The sequence below is a fragment of the Rhinatrema bivittatum genome, chromosome 4, assembly GCF_901001135.1.
Source record: "Rhinatrema bivittatum chromosome 4, aRhiBiv1.1, whole genome shotgun sequence".
Classification (NCBI taxonomy): Eukaryota; Metazoa; Chordata; class Amphibia; order Gymnophiona; family Rhinatrematidae; genus Rhinatrema; species Rhinatrema bivittatum.
Window position 1 is genome coordinate 377,936,049 of NC_042618.1, and position 25,043 is coordinate 377,961,091.

Consider the following 25,043-nt stretch of genomic DNA (forward strand, 5'->3'; position numbering starts at 1 on the left):
CTACAAAACAACTGTCTGCAAACAAACAATTAAAACCACTTACCAAGTACAACCAACTGTTTATTTTATATTCTATTCTTCCCCATTCGGCAAAAGCCGTTCAACTTCTCCTATAGACTTTCTTTACCAGTGAAATATACAAAAAATCACACAAGACACCGAACTATGTACATTAAATGTACAGAACAGAAAAAAGATTTACAAAATATCTAGAGGACACAAGTAAAATATTTTACATTAAATAGCTTCTTTTTAATAGGCAGGATTGTTAAACTCAGCTCTTCTTAGACATCACAATCACTGTAAAAAAAATACTTGGGTTACTTTAGCAAGACAACCAAAATGTATCATCCTCCCATCACCTCTGGATTTTTATTTGGGAAGGATTTCTGATTAGTGCTCATTTCCCCCCTCCCTCCCCCCCCCCTTCCCCATTTTGGATAATTAAGAACACCCTGAAAATTTAGAGGTGAATGCCTGTATTTGAATAATAAATTAAAAGCAATAAAGCGCTATTTGAAAAGCTGATCCATGCTCAAGATGAATCCAGTATACAGCGCAAGCCTAAAACTGACCGAAGACAGATTTACCAAAAGATTTATCCCACCTTGTCTCTGAGAAAATCTTTTCTTTAAATCTGTGCCCACGCCCTTCTTATTCTAGGCCAACAAGAAGAGGATGAAAGTAGACTACAGCATGTCAAGCTTCTATTTGAAAGAGGGGTATGCGACATTGTTCGGGATCGTAGCCATTACATGTAGAAGTAATACAAAAACCGAAGAAATAGATGATGAGGCTTCTCTCCAAACAAGAATGAGCACTGATGAGGTGTTTGTTTTTTTAAGTTTTCATTAATTCTATTAATCTTTGGTAATGCCCTCTCAAAACAAGTGTATAATAAAAAAAAAGGGATAGTTGTATCCAAAACCAGGAATTCAAGTGCATTGTACCTCTTGTAACGTAGCCCACATAACCGCTTACGAATTGCAGACCTACTTGTGCTTCCAAGTATTCATAACAACCCCTATGAGTCATGACACCAGAAGTACATAACCAAAACCTAAAACGTCAAGGTAAAAAAAAAAAAAAAAATCCCTAAAGGACTGGTACAAAAAAATGTTAAAAATACAGAGAAGTTCAATATGATCTTTTAAAAAATAAATCTGAGAAACTGCTCCCTATGTAAAACTGTAAATAAATACATACACTGGCTGTATTGAAGTAAATATACAAAGCTTTGAAACAGACACCATCCAACAATTTTTCCCATATATGTACCGTTCACATACTGTCAGAACAGTTTTAGTGTATGCCTATATTATGAAAAGCAGGAATATGACAATTAAAAAAAGAACAGAATAACTGTTACTGCAATATTTGATAGAAATAACCTAATTATCATTAAAATACCAGGAAACTATTGTCACCGCAGTAAATAAAAATTTACAGACTCCATAATACACCAGCAATTTCTAAGACAAGTGGCTCACTAGAGTACATTTCTAACTAGGAACTCTAGTTTACAAAAGTGGCGTTCCAAGCTGGCACACAGCTGGGTGGCTTGGCTTTTTGTTGTGTTTTACTTCTTTTGATCAGATAAAAAGGTACTATGTTTTAGGCACAAATTCAAATTGTTTGTACTTTTATTTACCAAATTGCAATTTTCAGCTAAAAGCGTGCCTTACAAGATGCCCACATGCCTCATCAGCAGTCCTAGGACCTTCAACACAACCCCTCCATATATCCTGTGATTTCACCTTTATCGTCTTCCCAATGCATTCACTCTGTTTGCAGATCTTTCTAGCATTTTTTTATATTGGTCAAACTAGAAGATGACGGATATCTTTTAATCTTAGATAATCTTGTTGTTTAGCTACAATTAATTTAAAAAAAACAACAATGATTCAGATTTTGGTCAATAATAAAGAGCTCTCTATAGAAAATTATATCATTGGATTTTTGTTGGCCAACTCATGTACAGATCCGCTTTAGCTACAAAAATCACAATTGTTTGATCACTGACTAAATCATGCATGACATATTATGTTCATTGAATTATACTGAATTCTCAGATGCCATGTTTAACAATATTTTTACCTACTGCATATGAACCAAGTCCCATGTGTTAGGATATGTCTTGTTTCCCATTATTCAGAATTTCTATACTATTAAAAGTCTTTAGTAAATAAATATTTATCAGTTTTTCCACTTTGCTCAACCAGCCAGTTCTTTTGATCCAAGGAAAAAATGGTTTCAGTTGTTTATTCTACCTTGGCAACCTTGACCTGATTGAACTCTTTATAAATAAAAAAGTAATCTAGTAGTTCCAGGGTTTCTGGTGAACCCTATTTGCACACAAATTGGTCCACAATCTCAGTGCATTTCTTGCATTTCACATAACAGCACCAGTGAAACTTGCAATGACACCTCTCAGTCTGCACCGTTTTGAACTGATCATAGCCCCGGCCACAGCACATGAGCTCACAGCCGTCCATGCCCTCCGAGGTCTTATTGCAGAGCCTGCCTTGAGTGCCCAGGGACCCCGTGCTTTCGTTGCGGACACAGTAATCAGGACTCGGGTCGATGTAAACCAGATCATAGGTGGTGGGTGGGTTGAAGCGGCTGTTAACCTGCACCAGCTTGCCTTTGCTGTTTAGCTTCATAGCCGCTGCACTGTCGTACTTCTCCTTCAGATAGTCACCCACCTTGCGGAAGTCAGCCAGCTGCAACCAACAGGTCTTGAGGCTACAGGAACCAGAAACCCCATGGCACTTACAGGCCACATCTGCCAGATTGTACACTGTCTATGGGAGAGAGAATTAAGAGAAAAAAACAACATCAGTATCGGCCTCTTTTCCATAAGGCTATTGAGTTACATAGTCTCTTCAGAAGAGCAGAGACCCACTTATGTGGCCCCTAACCATGTATGTATATGTTCTCCCTCACTGTAACACAGGCAACAGAAGATGCAGCCACTTCCCTTCCCCCACCCCATTCACCCCACTTGTCAAGCTCCCTCAAATTGTTACCATGTCCAGTGTGCAGCTATTTATTTTATGTATTTTTTATTTATATTCTGTGCACATACAGGTAGCTCGAAAAGGATCACAGGTGCACCCTCTGATGAATGTTCAACATTCCTAAATAGTGCTTGCATGTTTCTTTGAAATTCAGGATTAATCTAGAACTTTCCTAATCATGCAAGATGTTCCCCTGGACACAAAACAGTAAAAATATCTATTACTGAAGCAGGCCCAGTGTTTCAAATTATTTTCTCAAAAGATTGCATACAAAAGACAAGTGCATACCTAATCTACCATGCATGCTTCAGGCCCCATTTTCTAAAATATTTTCTTCCACTGTTCCCATGAGGAAAGCTTCTAAATCTATCTCCCTTTTGAACAAGTGAGCTATAGAAGTCTTCAAGAGCAATAAAAGCAGTTTATTTTCCTCATCAATCACTTACACAATAATATGCACCAATTCCTTCTAGGTCCTCTATTAAATCAATGGCAATATGACAGCATCCATTCTGCTTCACTTTACATACAGTTGTTAAATTAGGTGCAGGATATATGGAGAGGATAATTACCTTACAAATGGTACTGCACAATACTCCAGATGAAAGAAAAAATTTAAGTCTGGCAGGCACTTATGCAATTGTACTAAACTTAGTCCCTTGGAATAATCTTTTACAGTTTTTCCCATCTTCCCAGTGACATTTAATAAATATCAGAAAAGTAAAAAAAATATCCTTCCCAGAGAACAGTTCCTTAAACAGACATGCAGAACAAGTGAAACTTTTTTGAAGGGATGGGGAGGCTACTTTGCAAATAGAAAATGTTATAGGACATGAAGTCTTTCGTTTTAGGAGTTGACAGTATTTAAAAAGTATGCATCTATTCATTTCAATGTTTCTGAATAAAGGTAGGTTTAAGCCACTAACAAGCCCTTTTGTGCTGTAAATACAGAGAAATTCCCCCATCCAAATACACAAAGGACAAGTGGCAGCTTCTGGGGGTTCCATTCTTTCACAGATCTGCTGTTTCTAGTCCAAGATTAATCATTGCATAAAGTGTTGATTTTCCAGAAAATACATTGCAACTAGAGAATACTCTTCAACAGAGCTAGTGAGAGAAGTGAGGGCATATTAAAAAAAAAAAAAAAAATTTAAACAGGACACTAAAATAGCACTAACATTTTTTCATTATGCTTACTTTACTGAAGCATTTACAAACTCATAACGTTTCTATCTTGTATTCATATGCTCTGTAACTATCACAAATAGGGGTTCAAAATGCCTTCTGCATAGGAGGACCATCTCAGGCTTCCCCCCATGCTGAACCTCTGTGAGCCATATGGATTTAATTAAAAGCAAAGAAAATGTCTTCCTGCAGTTTCAACACAGTAGACGTGGGCTATGAAAGCAAAGAATGTGGCCGAGTACATTGTCCTGCCTGGGTGGACATTTCCCCAACCCATATATAACAAAAGAGCTTAAAGTTTGGACCACTTAACTCTTCTTCCAGCCTCGTTGTTATGAAGATTCATCAGTGTTCGGGCACTGTCATAGGACCCTTTCTGATAGATTTTCTCCCTCTCTCGAGCATCCACAAATTCCTTGGCAAACCGGTAGCCATACTCTAGATTGTCTCCACAACCTCCCCAGAGCCAGTCCCTTTGCAAATCTTTAGGCCGGGCTGCCCTGCTGCAGCCACAGGTGGAGAGCTCCCCCTCGCGGCAGGCCCGGCTCACCGCATTCACCACCCCTGCGGCACTTATCGCATAAGTAAAGGCCGTCTCCCGGCTACCTGTAAGAATGGAAAGTAATGCAAGAATTAGAGGGCGAGCAGAGTAATCTAGCTTGCCTTTTCTATCATGTAGCAAGCATCACAACCTCATTTGAATTGTACCCTTATTATAAATAACACAACATATTAATAGAGGGAGATAAGTGGTGACGGAGATAAGTGATGACTTCTCTATGCTAGGACTGACTGCTTGACTTGCAGTTCAAATAGAAACTGTTTTAGACGGGTTCTCTACCTATTTTCAAATAGTGCATTAAAGCGCAAGATAACCTTCGCCATCAGTCTCATGAGTTGAATCACATTTAACATTTGAAAATCATAACTTCTGTATGCAGCAACTTACAAAACACCTGAATGTTATAGCCTAATGGGAGTTTTAAAAAGTACAGTTATCTATATCTATATTACATCAAGACTATATAATTATAATTGTTCTAGGTAGAAGGACAAATGTTATGTGTTTTCCAGAAAGAGATACAAGTGCCCTTCAGAATATCAGTACATTGTGCTCTACATTTTAGATGGGTTTTGCTGTTCTGTGCTTGTCACACTGGCTATTAATTCAGGAGATAAACACCGGAACACATTTCAGTCTCTTTCCTAACAATTTGCTCCAGTCAACATTATCAAACCTGTTGAAAGACGCCATCCTGTAGGTCTCCAAGCTAATCTATTACCACAACTGTTTTAAAGCAAAAAGCTACCTTACTTCATACTGACATTGGGACAGCTAAGACTATTTCCACAAAAAAGGATGGACAAATGTAAGTCAGGGCTAACAAGCTTAGCTTTCTTGAAATGTTATCACCTGAACTATAACTGCACACACAGACCCAGTGTAGATCGCCTCTAGTATGCACTGATAACAGTTGCTTTGGTTAAAAGCAAATTGCAAAATAGTTTCTCATTTTAAAAGAACTTAGATTAATGCTGTTATATAAATCCATATGAAGTCTACTTTCAAAACATGCAGAGCCATACTCTAAAAGTGCTTTCATATTTTGTGTCTCTATGAAATAGGATTAGATACCATCTCTGGCCCAACCTGACCTATTTTAAAAATATTTTTTATACCTTTCACCCATTTCTCATAAAAGTCAACATTTTTTGTTGAATTAACCTACCTTTTATTAAAAGGTTACATTGGGAAAACAAGATTTATGGCTTTTTAGCTTTCAGTTACTGCAAATCTTTAATAATTTCTTGCTGTAGTGGTATTGTTAAAAACCATAAACTTATCTTATAAATAGTTTGTGCATGAAACATTAGGAGTGCATCTTTCTAATCTGGGGCAAACTGTATAGGAAGTTTCAGATGCCAAGACGTGTCCTAACAGGGCTAATTTATGGATTTTAAAAACAGGGACTTTTGTTTTGCATTAAATATAGCTGATCACGCCTTTACTCAGAAGTTATGCAGTCCCCTGTTCAAGATTCTCTTCTTGATAAGTACATTTATACCTACAATTACTAAGTACCATGATTTGAAACTGCAGAAGTTTCCCACTTAAGTTTTGGAAAAATAAAGTACGCCACTCCTGTTTAAGTACAACATGTAAAATACAGCAGGTTTTGGTTCTCGGTGAATATACTTTCAGATAGTTTATGGATAAACTTGGGATATACCTATTAAACTAACTTTAGGTAGAAATGGGTTTAAGTGGCTAATTGCCCAATAAATTGCTGCTTGTTTAAGAAAATAGGTTATTGCAGTCATATTAATTATAGTTTTAAACATGGGAATGTCTAGAATATTCAAGCACAGGAGAAACCACCTGGGACTTAATCTGTCATATCTCATAGGGGAGTGACACTTTTATATTAAACCAAACCAGAGCAAGTGCAATTTTCAAATAAAATTACTTTTAACCCAATCTGCAAGTGTTCCCTTTTGAAATGACAGGAACTAGAAAACATATAGTAAGAAGAGATTTTAACACTAATGCTCAGGTGTGCATAATTTATGCCTGACTGAAGAAAAAAAAAACCATTCCCGTTTTAACAGTCTAATCTGTAATTAATTGTACTGCATGGATGGGTAAACATATACAAAATGATCTCCTGCCAAATGACAGCTGTTGTTTTTTTATTTAATGCTATGCCATATTTTTATTAAAACATCTCCAAGAACACCATAGTTTTTATATAATGTTGTGTGTCTTGCTTCCCCCAAATTCTTAACAATTTAAGATTTGGTATATACATATACTCCCTACAATCAACTTTTATGCATGAAGCAGTGTAAGCACATTCTATCCCCCCAAACAGAAGGCTTAACAATTTTGTGAAACACTACTGGGGTCTGGTGATGTATTGGAGTTTGATATGATAAACAAATAAACACAAAAAACAAAATTGAATGCGCAACCACACTGCTCTACACATTTGAATTTCTTTACTGAAAAATCTAAATCTAATAGTTTGTAAATAATTTTTCCATTAATTTAAAAACTGAAATCACAGTAACAAAAAAAAAATCATCATATACTGTGCCACTGATTTTACACTACTTGAAATATTTCCCCTACCAACATATTCTATTTGTAGACATTTAGTCATAGTGTAATAAAAGTTGAGGCAATATTATATACTTCACAAGAAAAACTTGAAAGTCCCAAAATTTGTTCTTTATTTATATACAAATAAAAAGTCTCTACTACCTCTCCATCTCATTTATTTCAAGTCATTAAAAACAGAGGTCAATCTGTTCTTTGTGGATGTCAAGCTTTCAAATGCAGTTCACAAAGATTAGGAAAGACATTTTGGAAGTAATAAAAGTATTTGGTCCTTTAACTCGAGGGTATTTCAGAGCTCTTTAATAAAAAGGTGACTCAGGCTTCAAGAGAAGTGGGGGCAGAAAGCAAAGTTTATTTTGATCTCTCCTACAACTAGGAATAGTTTTATTGCAAGGGAGGAAGGAACTGCTGCACCATTTACAGCGTGTGTCTCCCTGCAAGCATTATGGAATCAAATTCTCCTATGAGAAATACAGGGAAATAAAGATCAAACAAAACAGAGAGGCATTCCTTCTCATTGGACTAACTTAATACATTTCCTGACTTGCTTTGGAGAGTTACATTCCCTTCATCAGGTCAAAAATGATCTTTAAAACAGATGTGCTTGCTTCAAGCCTTTATAATTAAAGTCAATCATGATTTTTACAAAAAAAAACAAAAAACAAAACAATACAATGTACACCGATGCTTTTTTTTTCTATTCCTCTTCCTGAATTTCAGCAACAAGACAGGCATCCATGAGATTTAAACAGGAGGCATTAATCTGAGTATTAACACTTTCCACTATACCTATTCAGATAAGACATTACCATCCCAATTCAGAGTATAGAGGTTATAAATAATATATATTCAATAATATGGCGGAACAGCGAACATTTTCACTGACAAAAACCCAAAGCCGGGGGAGAAAAAGAGTTGTGTCCTACCGATCTGCATGACTTTGCCAAACACGGAGGTGTTGTCCACGGTACTACAATTCCATCTTCGGTGTCTGAATTGATGCTGGCACTCTTTAATCCCCGTTTTCGCCCCTTCTCCGATATACGGCATGTGGTCCTGATATAACTGGCACAGCTTCTTCTGCCCCTGGGAAAGGCCGGCCAGCTGGCTGCATAGCGGCTGTGCTCCGATAATATAAATTTCTGGCATCTGAACAGGATTCATACCTAAAGACCTGAAACAAAGAAACACACCGATTAAAAGTAAGCAAACAGAAGAATGCTAACTGCCCTGTATGGAACAGATTATTAGACGGCAGTCAAACTGTTTTAGCAATCAACAGCAACATTTCTCATAATAAAATGAATACCAACATGCTTAGTTTAATAGAAAATAATTTCATTCATTGCTAATCATCTAAATGCCGAAAAGACAAGGAAAATAGTTTGGGCTCTGGGTATACAATAGAGGAGCTCTAATTTATAAGCACAAAGTAACAAAAAATTGAAATTAGATTTTTCAGTTTTGCATTTCTTAATAATTTAAGGAGTTCAAATGCTTCCAAGTTAATTGCTGTTATGGACACCATCTCCCACATCCCAATAAATCCCCACCCTCCACCCTTGATCAACAGATAAATGCTAAACGAAATTAAAACTATTTTCCAAACTCTTACACGGATGTGATCTTGGAGGCTTGTATTCAAGAAGTAATCAGCTGAGAGTAAAAGCAGTGTTAATAGAATAGAATTTCAAAACTGATCAAAAAATAAAGAGCAAAACAGGAAAGCAAAATGTTAATGCATCTGAGGTCTGAGTCATCTGTAAAAGTGTAAAAAAAAAAACAAAAACACCAAAAAACAGGTTTCTTTTCTGTCTATGAAAAATGTTAATATCCTTTTCTATTGATAGAATAATTCGAATGTGATTTGGTTTTTTTCAGCTACCATTTAACTGGTCTCTCTAAAATTATAAATAACCGACACATTGCAATTTAGCACCAAAAGAAAAATTACTTAAACTTTAAAAAAATGAAAATATATTTACAGTACCAAAACCCTGATTTAATTATGTACATTAGGCTATTTAGAGATTTCATGTGTTAAACAGGCAATCTGCACATTAATACACAGGTTACAATATAGTCAATGTTCCCCTCCCCCCCCCCCCCCCAAAAAAAAAAAAGTTAAAAGATGTGTAGATGGTCTACTTACCACCAAGAACTAGCCTCTATTACTACCTGCATGAAACAGGCGAAAAAGGCGAGGACCGCAATTAGGAATCTAGAAGCCATAGTATTACTGAGGGTCCCAAAAGCTCTGCTCACTAATGTTCCAATGGATTTCTGGAGAAAAAGGAACAGCATGTTTATTGTTGTGCTTTCAATTATAGATTTTTTTTTCCTTCAAGAATGCAAATTTACACGAGATTTTTTTCAGCGCTCCATAAAGATCCTTCCGTGTACTTATGCTGTCTGCTTGGATGCAACCCTTGCCATTTTCTGGCATGATATATGTAAGTTTCTTTTAAATGAATCCACCCACGCAATCTGACAAGAAAAAAAAAATTGCGTGCGATTGTTTCACTCCCAGCACAAATGAGCACCGCTTTGTCACCGGTTGCTGGTCAACAGGAAAGCGTCCTCATTCGATAAAAGACTTTAGCTAGACAGATACTGAACTCTTCATTTCAACAGTTCGTTCAAAATTAAATTCAAACATTAAAATTTAACAAATGTATTTATTCCGAAGGAAAAAAAGAGATAGGCAGTACTGTTTCTTCCTAAAACTGGATCTTTTATTTTACAATAAACGAATTAGTGGGTTTTAGCCATTTCTTAGAGTAACTGAAAACCAGTTCTTTCAAGCTAGCTTTCAGAAAATAGAGTAATTCGATTTTCTCTTTATAGCAGCTAATGCAATTAAAACTGAAATGTATATGTACTCAAGAAAAAATGCATTGTTTAAAATTTGTTGAAACAAGAACTAGAACCATTAATAGGTTTGATTTTCAACTGCTTTTGGGGAGTAAGGGACATAGAAAGGGGAGGGGGGGCGCGGCATTAATGTTGCAAGGTCAGCAAAAACAACAATAAAATAAACTTATTCAAATAATTGTGTCCGTGAATATATCTCCAAAACCACATTAACAATGTCAGCAGTCTAACAAAGAAAGACTGAGGACTAAAGAATTTTGGATGTAGTATTAGATATGGGAAGGTCAAACAAACTGTAGGTAGGCGACGGTCCAATAAAAAAAAAAAAGTATCACTTCTTACAAGGTATTTGTTGGCCTTTATTTTGAAGGTATCTAAATGGACCAACATGGCAACCAACTTTATTCAGTAAGGACTTATTATAGCAAGCATTTTCCAGAGTTTCCAAACAAAAACCGAAAATTCATGATCAGAAAAGTAATTAAACCCCTTTTTACTGGGCCATAGTTTCAGGTAAATAGGATTTAGATTAAAAACAGGCCCACGTCTGTGTGTGCTATCAGCTATTTATAACCACTAGTCGACAAAAATTGTTCCCTAGGGAGAACATACGGATGTATAGGTAACAGGCAGAAAGAACCCAAGCTCATTCTCTCAGCTTTTTTTTTTCACCTTGAGACCCAAGGCAGATAACAGTAGTAGTATCCTGCAGCACAGTTTAACATCAGACGTTTGCAGTCTATGGAAATTAAAAAGTCAGTCTGGGGCTCTGGAAGCCATGCTCTAGAACTTCTGTACCCTTTCAAAGGATTATTAAAAAGTATAAAACAAAAAATGTATACAGAGCAGTTACCACCACAGATAATCCGGAACTCCACATCTGGTAATCCATTTAAATGATAGATACTCCCTATTAAACACATTTCAAAGTTGTTACACATAAAATAGATAATGCAGATGATGATGCCAAGATAACCCATTCAAAATGGGAAAAGGCTACCAATATTGTCATCATAGCACAAATGACGTTGAAAAATATGCAAAACAAAAACATTTAAACATGTCATACTTAAAACTGGGACACAACCTACCCCAGAAATTAAACTCGTCTATAAAATTACCTTCTTTTTGTTTTTCTTTTAAGTGTTTCATGGAAGCACACGGATGTAGAGAGGATCAAATGGATCTAGCGCTAAGGAAAGCACAGCATTTGCTCTCAGTCTCTTTGGTATTTAATTAGCTTTCTTGAAAGGTTGGAGGAATTTCAGCAGGGGTAAAAAAAAAAAAAAAAAAAAAGTTTCCATGATTCTAGAGATGCCATTGTAATTAAACGTGACCGCGAAAAACCCCGTTGCAGCCCTTGTCTTCCCAGGAGCAGAGAGGGGAGGAGGGAGACAGCTGGCCTCCTCTCCAGATGTGCAGCGCTGCGCTTCCCCTCCCCCACACCCACCTCTGAGCCGTGCTCCGCCCCAGCCACCCCCCAGCTGTCCCGCACATGAAGTCCCTTTCTACACTTAACTAACTTCCTGCATTCTCTTCCCATTATTACCCATACGTTTCCTCTAGGTCTAGCCCCCTACTTCCCCCTCCTTTCTCCGTCTTCTCAGCCCTCCTACACAAAACACCCTATTCCTTCCTCCACATCACACAGGCTTTGCTCTTCTGGCTCATAAAACCCCACAATCGCTGTATTCTTCTGCCAGTGCCTAAGGAACGGTTTCATCCAGATGCACATCCCCCAATAATCAAGCCCGCCGGTACACTTTATTCCCTACATCCAGCAACCTGCTTCATCTGTTCCCAAATTTGTTGACCCTTCCCATAAGCATAGTGTGGGGGAGGCAGCGCCCTCCTCACCCAAATGCTCCGGGTGTTGAATCGGCCCTTCCTATCCCTTGTTCCCCCCCCCCCCCCATCAACTAAGCGGGCAAACTGCTCCTATGCTCTGGGAAACCAAACTACAACAAGTCAGACCTACCTCATGGGTACCGCACCAAAAAATCAAGCGGCAACGCCATACAACGAGCACTCATCCATTTTCAAGCCGTTTCCTATCTGCATGCATATTGCGCAGAATTATTTTCTCAACTGGAATATTTAAAGCTTTCCGTGCTCCCATCCTGCAGCTAAAGTAGCATCAGATGCCTGCACGCTGTACACACAAAGCGGGTCCTACTCTCACGGCAGTGGTAACGTTTCAAAGAGTCCAGACCAAAGCACTGGTTATATAAACCTGTGTGCGATGAGAAAGCACCTGTATTTCCTTAAGGGCGGAAAATCCCTGGTCGTGAACGGGTCTTTACCTCAGTTAAATTTCAACAGCCGTCAAGAATTGCACCCTCAAACCTCAGATGTTTTCTGTCCTTTTCCAAAAAGGAAATGAAGACCCTAAGACCTGTTGCCCCAAATAATTCGCTCAAATGAAGAGATTCTTCAGAGATGAAGCTTCCTCTTGGCTTTGTTAATGTATGAGATTCTCTTTTCTTTTCTTTTTTAAACTTTGCTCTACTGTTTTCTGTTACACGGAGCAAAAGGCTGGACGCTACGGCCAATTTCTAGTTGATACATTAGGTGTTTGTACTTCTGTGATTCATAGACCATAAATCACAGCTCATACCACATAAAAACAGACTAGCTTAAAAGAGATTGGAACTTGTTCTCAGCCCTTCAAGACAGAAAAGAAAAAAAGAAGAAGAAAACTCGAGGGATGGTTTAACTACCTGATTAAAAGCAACATTTGCTGATTTTACACAGTCTGGACTTGTATACGTATTAAGCATGGGGTTATTGATTTACAGCAATGGTAGTGATGTCCATATTTAAGAGCCATTAAAAAAAAAATCATCGATGTCAATGAACAAAACTTCTCCTCATCCTTTACTTGAAGGGCGCAGCTTTTCCAATGAGCCTGGTACATTCATTCGACATGCGGTGGATTTTTTTTTTTTCACAAAAATCGGAAATGTATGGATACATATTCTATCGCATCGGCAGAGCAAACGATCAGGAATCCCTCGCCACAGGCGAAGGCATAAATCAGAGGGCTAAACAATACAAAGTGGAAAAAAATGAATTCACTAACAACCACATTTATTGAGAAGAAATTGAACTGCTTTTGTAACAAACCCCTCTGCTCCGTGGAAATGAACGGACTCAGAAATGTAAAAAGGAAATTTAAAAAGCTAGAGAAAGAAATCCCCAGGCATAATTAATAGTAAACCCGAAAAATTAAAACCACAAAAAGGTTTAGAGTTTGGTGCGATTCCCCCGCCAACACAACAGGAATTGCTCCGTTCTCTTATGTCTTTCCGTTTTTTTGTTAAAATAATGAATCGTTTTATGCATAAAGGGAAGGTAGATTTTATCACCAGAAAAGGTAACATCTCACGTGTGGCCAGCCTGTTGCACAGAAACGTAAAGAGATGGGGGAAGGAGGGGTGTAATCAAGGATCAACACTTGGGGGCTCCCTCTTCTTTCTCTACCATCCCAGTGCCGAATTCGAGCCCCGCTAACGCTTCCTGAAACCTGCGCGTTACTTGGGGGGGAGGAGAAAGCCATCACAGCTTATGCGCAGGAAATGTATTATAGCACGAAACCCGTCTGGACGCACGCAGGTTTCGTCAGGCACTGCAGACGAAAATCGAAGTAAACAAAAAAACCACACAACAACAAACAAACAAACCAACCCAACAGCTTCGGCAAGCTCGAAGTGCCTTCTGTGGTCCGGGAGAACTGATGCGAGACTTCATCTCCAGAGTCCCCAGCCCAGCATCGACCATCTCCTTCCTGCAAGCTCTTGGGACGTCTCCGCTCTGAATCGTAGATAACATTTCTTATTCTCTGGACGAAAAAAAAAAGAAAAAGCCAACCCACCCTGAACCGAAACCGGTGTTTTATCTAATGCAAGACCATGAATGGCAAAAGAAATCTGGAGAGTCGATGCGGCGGCGGCGATCAAACTGTAAAGGGGAACCGTCCGAGGTCCGCCCGGAAGAGTCCCTATTAATGGGCAGGCTCTTGGTTTTGCAGCGGGGCTGTAACCACCATCATAATAATCAAAGCAGAGCGGACCACACTCATTTTAAAATATATTTTACACCTGAAAGAAACTGGAGCTACGTAAAAATGACAATCCTTGAAAGAAAGATTGCATTTTTCAGCTAAGAAATGATCGAAACTCAGCAAACTTGCTGGGTGCGGGTTAACTAAAGGCAGAGGGAGTGGATGCTCCTGGTTTGACTTCCAAAGACCGCATTATGAGCCCCATTCATAAAAAAAACCATAGGCACAAAATGGGGTGTGGGGGAGGGGAATTATGATTTAATAGGGTCGTGTCACGATTGTAAATCATTAACAATTCAAGTGCCAGTGTCTTCTCGGTTCCACGGAATAGGTGAGAGTCTCGGGTCCCATCTCAGTCCAGTTTTTGGCGTCAAAACGTCTAGGAGTTTAATCACGCAATCCCTTCTTTGAAAAAAAAAAAAAGTTGCTTCTTTCTGGTCATTGGAAGCACAAGGTAGTGTGAAACTGCTCCAAAAGTATATCATTTTCAAAAATAGTCGAAGTGAAATAAATTCAAACAGCTAAAAAACGCTGAATTTAACTGGTTTTTTTGTTTTTTTTTAATACTTTGTAAAATTAAATGACTACCCGAACTCCACGGTCAACTGATTTGTGGCTGCTTGCAGCGAACAGGTAAAAGTGTGTGTGTGCGTGCCCCTGGGAGAGAAGGTTCACGCTCTACAAACATTTGTCTTCAGCAATTAGCTTTACCTACTCCATTAATGCCTGTTGCATAGATGACCTGAATAATCAAAACTTGGTAGCACGTTTCCCTTGATGGCTCCAGCCTTGCGCTGAAACCGGTTCCTAAAGACTCCCAAAGAACGTTAGACCCCTCCAAAGCCAACAGGGGGCAACCTGCGTCGTAATAAAAGCCCCTTCCCCACCTCTCAAAACGCACAGAACGCAAATGAAGGCGACAAGGCTCGGAAAGGAGGAGCAGCAGGAACCCTTCACAACGCTGCCATACTCAGCACTTCCTTCAATACGGGGGGAGGGGAGGGGAGGGGGGAGAGACACCTGCAGCCGTGAGAAACTCGCTCATTCCTCCCGGCTCTGCTGGGAAACTGACCCAGGGAGTAACTTCTTCCAAGGAATCACTGAACTGCTTCCCAGGGCCCGTCTGAGCTGCTTTTAAGTAATCCGCGCCGTGTACTACTCTGTGTTACAGGGAGCGCGCGGTCCGCCTGATGAGCTGAATAATGAGTTTAGTACAAATTCTGAAAACATGAAGTCACCTCTGACCCCTGTCCGCCAAAATGCTCTCTTAAACGCCCTGGCGCATGAGGTTGGCTAGCACGGGGCTACGAGTAAGCGGTACACGGCGCTCATGCAGGGGGGGGGGAGGGGGGGTGCTCTGCACACGTCCGTACTATGCCCTCGGTGGAAAGGATACTCACAGCGCGTTCCCCCCCCTGGCCCGATTTTGAATTTCTTGAACTAAAAAGCCTAAATACGTTTCACAACTTCCTGGTTAATTAGGCCACTGTTCTCACCCGGCAGATGAAAGCGCTTGCGATTTTTCAACGCCTATTGTACTTATCATATTTTAAAACCTATTTCTATTTCTTGGTAAGAAATCGGGAGGGGGAGGGGTAGATGTTCCGGATTGAGGATTGAACACACTCAATGGTTTGCACCGTGGTTTAAATACTGAGCTGCTCCTGCCCTTCACAGTTACTATTCTAACAGACAATAGCAGAAAAATAAAACCAATTCTACCTTTTACAAAGCGCTGGTAAGCTTAGAGCAGTGACGGAAGGGCACCTACGACACTGCTTCTTTGTGGATGACAAATAGAATCTGCCGCAGATGGAAGATGATTATTTATAAAGAGAAGGGTTTTGTTTTGTTTTTTTTTCCAAAAAAGAAAGAAAAAAAAAAACCCTCTTGCTCCAGGTTCTGTACTGGCAGTAGGCCAACATCTCTTGAAGACAGACTCTTCCATTAGCTTCAACTTTCTGAGTCTCGCTTGCAATAAGGGTACACTGAAGTTACAAAAAAAACCAAAACATTTTACTTTTTTTTTTAATTGACGTTTAAAATAGAAATGTCAGCCTGCAGCTGTTTTGAGAGGTGCTATTAAACCTTCTGTAAGCCTTTAAAAAGAGGTTAAAAAATTAATCTTTCCATTTTTTCTTTCAGAGAAACCTGTCCCAACATCCCTCTCCCAGCTTGAACAAATACCTCAGAAGTGCTTGCGGTAAGAAATATGGTTTAGATTAAAAAAAAAAAGAAAAAAAAGTTGTACAGTGATTAAATGAGACTAGAAAGCAGAGCTGCTGAGCTCCCCTTTAATGAAAGGGTAGTGGGGAAGGGGGTCTTGCTATTAATTAGGAGCAAAACAAGACGATCTGGGTTATTGAGGAAGTGAGAAACGTCAACAACAAAAAAAAAAACCTTGTGATAACTTAATCGCCATGTACACACCCCCACTTCTAGCAAAGAGACCCGCAGCGTGTGTCTTCCAAGAATGCACCGAACAAATCAAACACTCACAGAATGCAAGGTGAAAAAAGAAATCCCTGCAAAGAAAGGAGAACCTACCTACCTCCATTGTGATTTATTTATGTGGAGAAAACAAGTAATCCAAGTGTACAGAGTGACATAGATAAATCCTTCCTAAGTACAAGTCCGTAACTTCGGGCCTAACTGGTCGTGACCTGGGGAAAGGGGGAGTCTGCTGCTTTCCTCGTTACCCCGACAGGGGAGAATCGGTTGCCCCGCAGGATCCAGAACCTGGCAGCGGCCGAAGGGCTCGGGGGGACGTCGGCAGCACACGGCTGCTGCCCTGAGCTGGGGGAGGGAGCCCGAATTCAAGCGTATGCTGGAAGCTCCGCGATCTCCCGATTTTGCGCCCGGTGCCGCGAGCCCTCGGGAAAAAAAGGCGCCTTCCTGCGATCGCTCGGGCTTGCACCTTCAGCCGCCGCCGCCACCACCTTCCCCTGCTAGCGGCGTTCACTCAACTCGTGGTTGCGCTGGAGTGACCGGCGCAGGAGCCTGGGTGCTGCCCCCTTGTGCTCGAAGCGCTCAGCGCACCGTTGCCCCGTACCGGGCCGGCCGCGAGGCTGCCGGACGTCCTGAGCGCGCGCCACCAGCGTTCTGCAGCCTGCAGAGGGTTCGGAGCCAGACCGCTGGGGGTGGGGGTGGGGAGGGGGGGATGAGAATTAGGCGGAGACGCTCCCACCGCCTGCCTACGGAGTTCACTACAATGAAGGCGAAGCAGAACGTTCAGCAGCAGCAGCAGCAGCAGCAGCAAACGTGGGCGTGATTGTGGTGGAAACGCTTTACAGCAAAATACGATATTCTGCTGTAGGGGAGAGGGAGTGCGCTTGGTTAAATCCTTTAGCAATAACCAATGTGCAGTTCATTCACTACGTTGGATATTTAACAGTACAGGGTCTGGACGACCGTCATCTCTTTCCCCTCTGTTCTATCAGCTAAAGGAGCGACGCCTCCAAAGTTTTTTTTTTCTTTTCTTAAATCAAAATCTGTGTACATTTAGTAGCTGAAAATCTGTGATCGTGAATTCAACCATTGTCTCTCCATATTAAAAAGGTGAAGTCAGTTTGCTTTTATTTTTATTGCTCTGAGCATTTTTTGTACGGCTCTGACTTGCGAATCTTGTAGTGATTCCTATGGTAAATGCGCGTGTATTTTTCTATGGTAAAATGAAGAACAGGTCAGTTAAAACAAGGTCTCCTGAACGAGCTCTTACAATCCATGGAGAGAGAATGCAATAAGCTAGATCCAGTGCATGGAAACGCGCAGCAAAGGCAATACAAAAAAATCTCCAGAGGAAGTCTCGGAGGCCTCGTGGTCGGTGCTGTTAAAGCTCTTGCACTTAGTTCTCACCTTTAATCCTATTTAGGATAGCTTCTTGCTCCCGCTGAGGTCTCGATCTCTAGATTAATCCCCCTCTCGTCTTCTAAAGTGGAGAAAGTTGTAGAGTCAGCCGCAGCTGAAAAGTTGGAAGAGGCGCATGCGCTTTGGGTCCGACCTATTACAAACCAGATCTGATTTTCACGCTGCCCCATAGGACCCAGCACAATTCTCGACTCTCTGCTAGTGAATACATTCTTCAAATCTTGCGCTTCTGACAGGCCATTAGAGACCATGCCCAGAAATTAACTAATATCCACCAACCTTCAATTTCTTACAAATGCCTTTGAAATTTCCACATTCTTCTCCGCATAAGGTATTCCTGGAATATCTAGAGATATTTTAACTAGACCATGCAATTACACTTCTTAAACATATGATCAGATGATCAGATCAGTCTTTTTACAAGTTAAGCTTCTCGAATATATCTATGAGTCTGGAATGTATTTCCTTCAAATATAAAACCAGTATAACATTTCTGGAATGTAGTTAAAAAAGTAGTAATGAACATTGGGGAAGATTTGAGACAAAGATAATTTATGTGTATAAATTGCATCATTAGAAAATGTTAATATAAGCCTGCAATTCCAGTATCTTAGATTTGACACTTGTGCATACTCATTTTATCCGCCACTAACGAGACCATCTAGTGTCATTTTAACTTTATTTCTGTACAAGATATTACAATGACACTTTGTTATTTTATCCAATGAAATGCACGGTTGATTTATTTTAAGGCAATGTGAATGACTAGTGTGATCTTTTTCATCAAGAGACTGTGGTTTAGGAAAAACATTGTCCGAAAAATCAGTCCTTTTTAAAATTCTTTTTAATGGAAATATAACCACCGCATGGCTTGTGAGGCCACTGCCTGTAGCAACATCACTATGAGTCCATATATGGAGTTGCATTGCTGCAGGGACGTCAGAGGCCAGTTTCCCTCTCTTGCTGTACTGTTGGAATCAATTACAAGTACCACGTCAAAAATATTTTGAAAAGGGCTGATTGTTAAAACAGATGCTGTTTTCCAAATCTCAGGCTCCTGGTAATATTTCAAAGGTTGATTTCCCCCTGTAAAGGTTTAAATACACGTTTCTTCTGGTACATTTGGCATGCAGGGAAAAAATTTACTGATCATTTTGAAACAAAATATAATTCTCACAGATTGCTTATTTATTGCCTTCTTCAGGAATTGGTTTAAAAAATAAAAGCTATTTGAAGGCCATTTAGATTTAATTTTTCAAATTAATAAAGGTAGATTTGCTACAGAAATCTACTGCGCTTAGAAATATATTCCATTGCTAAGCAATTGCTTAAAATTAATATTTGCAAGCAATGAAAACAAATCCAAAGAATAGGTTCATCCAAAATGTGTGATCTGCAAGCCTTCCTTCTATGGTAATCTATAACTACTTTGTGTTTTTGTGATCCCACCTTCTGAGTTACAAATTGTGATTCTGAAATGTGTTCATGATGTCATTAATCATTTCTGAAGAGATTTTGTTTATCTAATTTACTGAGTAGTAGGGCCTTTTAGACTTGCTTTAAGGAGACATGTGGAGAGCACAAGGCAGGAAGGTCAAAGTGCCATTCATGCTGATACTGATTTGTATTTCTGCCATTGGGTAAGAAATGCAACCCAAAATTTGGTGTTCCCAGACTGTGATCCATGAGCCTTCCGTTCAGTGATCTGTGATTCATTTAGGTTCCCACCCAGTGGTTCATGAATCATGGGTTGAAGGGGAAGGTTTTGATTAATGGGGGCGGTGCTTTGTCCCATTTCTTGCTTTGTCCTCTTTAGTTTTCATCAGGCTTAGCAATTACAGTATCATTTCAATTTAAAGGAATATCAGGACATTTACCAGTTGACTTCCAAGTCTACATCCCTTCTAAACATTATGAGATTTGAAATCCTGCATCTCATACTGGCAAATGTCAGATTATAAATCACATAATACTTACAAATGGGATTTAAAAATAGAAATGAATTAAAAAGAATGATACTAGCTTGAATCTTGATTACTGATTTTAAGTTTTGACTCTGCTCATTTTCTAGATCTCTGCCCCCCCCCCCCTCCCGTTTTCTAATGTATTTTATTGCCCATATGCTTGTTAGAGATGTGTTGAAAAATTGTGATCCATGATAGCGATTTCGGTTACACTCTCTGGGCACTGGCTTGCTAAAGGGGATATTGGATCAGGATTCCTGATTGCAGAAATGCAAACTGAGGAAATAAAGTCCCTGATTTCCTGCGTTCCAATTATGGTGTTCATGGATCATTTGATCCGATAAACCCACCTGCCTAAATAATGGGCGGGCTTTATAATTACCCCTACTGGTCACGATTCTTAGTTCATCTCTAGTGCTTATCAGTTTTTGGAAAAGTGTGCGTCCTTATTCCTAGCCACACCTTTTTTTTTTTTTTTTTTAAATCTCTCTGATTCTGCTGTAAGGTTGTTCATGTTATGTTCACGAATCCATCTGATAGCCATGAACGTCTGTTGTGGTTCAGCACCGGAAGTTCACCGTTCACTATTTCATAAATTCATAAAGGTTAGAATGTCCAGGTTGTAGGATGTTTACTCGAAGCATCCTCCATTTTTAAGATTCTTGTAGCTAGCACCCCGGCTTTATTCTTTTCTATTTTAAAATCCTATTTATAAGTATTTCTGTGATTTATGATTGACCTTTGCCAGAATGAAATGTAGATTTGAAATCTCATAATGCTTAGAAAAACTGTGAAATATATCCCTGGGAATTAACGAAAAGTAAATATGGACTCTTTTGCTTGATTAGGTAAACCGTTTTCAAGTGTCTTTTCATAAAGCACTGGGGTAAATTGGAATAACTGAAACTAAGAAAGGAAAACTTCAATAGAACCGAGGAATTAAAATATATATTGACTGTGTATCGGCAGCTCACAATAAGTTCATTATTTCCAAGGATATTAAAACTCTGCTTGAAAGGGCATATATAATTTTAACATATCGAAAATCGCAGTCTGAATTTATGGATTCATTTCATAGGCAAAAACTTTGCAAGCAATGTATTCACAGTACCTCTAGCATACTTTCGGCTCCAGGTGGAACGGGATTGCTAGTGATTTCAGGGGGGGGGGGGGGGGAACCAGCCTTAGTTTCGAACTTATAGTAAATAATATTTTATTGCATTTGTCTTACCAAGGCATTTCAGCTATCCCCTTTAGGAAACTGCAAACGCTGCTGAGTTAAAGGTCATGCCTCAAATCACTAGAATTAGTACTGAATAACATCAAACTGTAAAATGGGGAGGGGAGGCAAAGTAAGTAACACGACAATAGGAGAGTCTGAAATAAACTAATAAAGGGCCCCGAGCTGTTTACCTCTCAACTGCGTATTCAGGATTGATGACCTCTGCAATCTGATTTTATCAAGCTATGGGTCATAGAGAAATTACTAAGCAGGAAGAATTATCCCAGAAAACTGGAATTTACAGCATATTAACATTAGTATTGTAATATATGTCTTAGGGAGTTTGCAGTAATCAAAATGAGCAAGGAATGGGTCAGTCTTGAAACTACAGATAACGAGAATAAACCAAAGACGACGAATGCGTATGTTCCTGTGTTTACTGTTTATGCTGTATGAACCCAAGTAAAGTTGTAAAACAAAATCAGACCAATTCAGCTGTATTGCTGCAGCCTTTGTTTTTAATCACACTTTGAGCAGCGGCTTCCTGCTAATTACAGGCATGTCTCTGACGTGGATGAGGAAACCAAAGGCAAAAAGTCCAGACATCCTGCAAATGTGTTTACTCCTGACTGCATTTTATTTTCTCACTGCCTATACATTTTTGAACGTATATCAGCTACCAAAAGGAAAGGCAGTAACTGTATTTCACATCTCCTCCATCTGAATTACAAACATTTTTTTTCTAGCTTCTGTATAATTTTTTTTTTACAACCTTTAAAAGTAACAATCCAAATGAATAGAAGACCATACCAATCAAAATGTTAATATTCCGAGGCAACAGTTAAAAGAAAGCCGACGAGACTGTACTTCTGTAAGGCTAACGAAGGTTTAAACATGGAAAACTTCCAGGCTATTAAGACTCTTACACAAGCCTGTAGCTTTTAATGTATTCGTTAGCGTTATAAAAGCTACAGTCTTTCTTTTGCTGTATTTTCAAGTCAGTTGTGGCTATCTTGACGTTTAGTGAGAAAACATCATTGGAAGTAACACTGGTAATTTCGATGTACAATCGTATTGCTTTATTTAAAAAATTAAATACAGTAGATTGGAGCCACACAAATTTTAGGCAAAGATACCCACACGCCATTAATGTTCTGCTCATCCTGTGCTTAGTAAAAATGTGATAAACCAAAGAGTTATTGAATATCTCTAGACTCATTTGAATTATAGCTGTCGGGAAAGGAGACTCTTTATTTTATGTACAATTTCATACAATAATTCTGAAAACAGTTTTATAAAATGACTTGCTACGAGGCATTCTAGTAATATTATAATGTTATTATTCCATGTTTTCTAAGCGACATTAAAACAATTCAAGACACACGTGAGTAGTATCTGAAGCTGAAGAATTGTTTCCAGAAATTCCTGCAGTAGGAATTGTTAACAAGAAATCTTTTCACTAATTTACCGTCACTCTGATGACAAGCACTAGCAAAGTACACGTGAGTCAACTGCACATTTTGCAAGTAATCACAAATTACAGAGTGTGGGATGTTTTCCAGGAACTGCAAAAATCTAGTGCCCAGTAAGATTGCTGGTATACCAGGAAACAGGGCTATTTTAGTAAACCCCATATGCAAATTGTATGGTTTCAAATAGGTCTAACTGAAAACGTCATTTGAACTGTCATAGACTCATGGTAACAGAATTGGGAGCTCAGAGATTCATTGCCCCCTTTATTTTAGAAAGCCTTCCACTCTCCGCGCCTTGGGAAATGTTCACCAGCACTCCAGCCCCCCTCCAAATTAAATACCTGCAAACAAATGCACACGCCCATTTTAGCCAATCAAAACCCTCATATTGTGAGACGTAATGCAAAAACAAACAGACTATTAAGTTAAAGTGGCCACATTAAACCAGATGGTAAAAATGGGTCTAGAATAGATTGATAAGTCAGTTTACATCGTTTAAATCTTGGAGGTGAAATTATTTGCCTCTTTCACCTAGGAAGTTATTTCTTATAATTACAATATTTTTGCAGATTCGTAGAGCCTGTCCAAACTAAAATCAGATTTTACAGACAACCTTTTGTATGAGTAAGGCATTCATTTTAAACATTATCTCCTACATTTAATCAGAACTTTTAACATTCTCTTTGTAGTGGAAAAGAATAACCCTTGAACCATTAACGCTAGGATACAAATAAGATAACCTTAACATCAATCTTTTTCAACATATGGGCTATGTAAGCTGCTTTTAAACTTCTCAGCAAAACATAAAGAGAGGATTTAAAAACTTGAAAAACCGAATTCTGCACATTATTGAACTACATAATAGAACTACATCAAGGGAGTAAGTATGAGTGGTTTCATCTGTTTTGGCCAAAATCCATTAAGTCACTGCTCATCACGACTTCGATCTTCTTGTGAGTTATGCTCTTAAATAAACAACTGCTTATAACAAAGGTCAAAAATATGAAGATAAGAGCTATTAAATCATCAAAACTGTTTTCCCTTTTTAGAATTTTTTTTTTACTTACATAATTTTTCATGTGCAAGATGGAACTTGCTGACATGCTTTTTCCCCACTCAGGAGCAATTAAGCATCTCAGAGCAGGCGCTGGGGATAAAACGAAAGGATTACGGTTAAAGAAATCAGGTATCCTTGGTTTTTGCCTCAAATTATAACGATTTCCCCCATTCTTTTCTTTTATAAAGTTTCTATATAGTTTAGCTCATTTTGTCTACATGGGAAAAATCTTTTGGGTTACTTTAAGTCCTTGGATATTTTGAATGGAAGGTTTCATCCTCGGAATAGACAATACTTGTTTTAATTAACAGAGGTAATTGCTCTAAATTAAACAATTTCATAGGCAGTCATTTTCCTCACAAAGGCACAACTGCCCAGTGCTGTTTTGCGTGGCTGTGATGTTCCACAAGCAGGAACAACAGTTCTGGGATTCCTGTTTGAGCCCTAATAATTGTGAGTATAACACGACCCTACACAACAATTGACAAGCTGGAGCCATAAAACTGTACAATTAAAACTTATTCCAACAAACCCACTCATTTTTCCCCCGTGTTGTTTCCTTAGGAAACCTGGTACCCTAATTGTGCACTCATGCCTAAAACTTACATATTGAATGTCAATATGCAGTTTTCCTTAATTTTTTAAATACAACTATATCATTGGTATTACGAGTCACATTCTTTCAAAATGAAAGAAAATGTAATTGCACCTAGAGATTCATGTTAACGATCAGGTGAGTTTTTGTTGGAGGAAGTCTGCCTGATAACAGAGTAATCTTTCAAAACCTTTCCTTAATATTATTCCTTTACTGTCTATAACTAAATATATTGCATGTGAAATTTTAGCAGTACAAGGCTGAATATATTTCAAGCATTACAAGAAGTTTCATTATTTGCTTTTGCCAACAGTGCAAATCCCATTGTAAGTGGAATTATACAGTTGAAGTGCTACATAGCACATATCAATTGCTCTGAATATTGCTTTAATAAGTCAAGATGGATATTCGCTATAGCTTGATGGCATTTCTTAACACATTACACGAATAATTAAATTGCCATTCTTTGATAACTGAACTGCCAGGTTCCTACAACACCAGAAAAACCTGTGCCTTCATTAGGATATGCCTAACCAACTCTTTTAAAGATGTATTGCTTTTCCAGAAATCTTCTCGGCCTTTTGGTTAAGATCAAGTGTAGTA

General features: G+C 38.9%; 1 protein-coding gene across 5 annotated transcripts; it reads right to left on the minus strand.

Moving 5' to 3' along the window:
• Window positions 1-423: 423 nt before the first annotated feature.
• WNT5A (Wnt family member 5A) lies at window positions 424-18,224 on the minus strand. Of its 5 annotated transcripts, none has more exons than XM_029600908.1 (5): window positions 18,119-18,224; window positions 9,479-9,609; window positions 8,253-8,500; window positions 4,519-4,811; window positions 424-2,804 (listed from the first exon to the last, which is right to left on the minus strand). In XM_029600908.1, the coding sequence occupies exons 2-5, from the start codon at window positions 9,556-9,558 to the stop codon at window positions 2,346-2,348; spliced, it is 1,080 nt and encodes a 359-aa protein (XP_029456768.1). In that variant the 5' UTR covers window positions 9,559-9,609; window positions 18,119-18,224; the 3' UTR covers window positions 424-2,345. The 5 variants fall into 5 exon arrangements, with proteins under 5 accessions (XP_029456768.1, XP_029456767.1, XP_029456770.1 ...); XM_029600907.1 differs by lacking the exon at window positions 18,119-18,224 and adding an exon at window positions 16,815-17,422; XM_029600910.1 differs by lacking the exon at window positions 18,119-18,224 and adding an exon at window positions 16,811-17,422.
• Window positions 18,225-25,043: the final 6,819 nt, after the last annotated feature.

Excerpts from the sequence above, each read along its gene's own strand:
- WNT5A (XM_029600906.1), bottom strand. The coding sequence starts at position 13,980 with ATGGTCGATGCTGGGCTGGGGACTCTGGAGATGAAGTCTCGCATCAGT. Across the intron at positions 8,501-9,478 it reads ATAGAGGCTAGTTCTTGGTG|GTCTTTAGGTATGAATCCTG; the intron begins GTAAGTAGACCA and ends TCTTTGTTTCAG. Across the intron at positions 4,812-8,252 it reads TGGCAAAGTCATGCAGATCG|GTAGCCGGGAGACGGCCTTT; the intron begins GTAGGACACAAC and ends CCATTCTTACAG.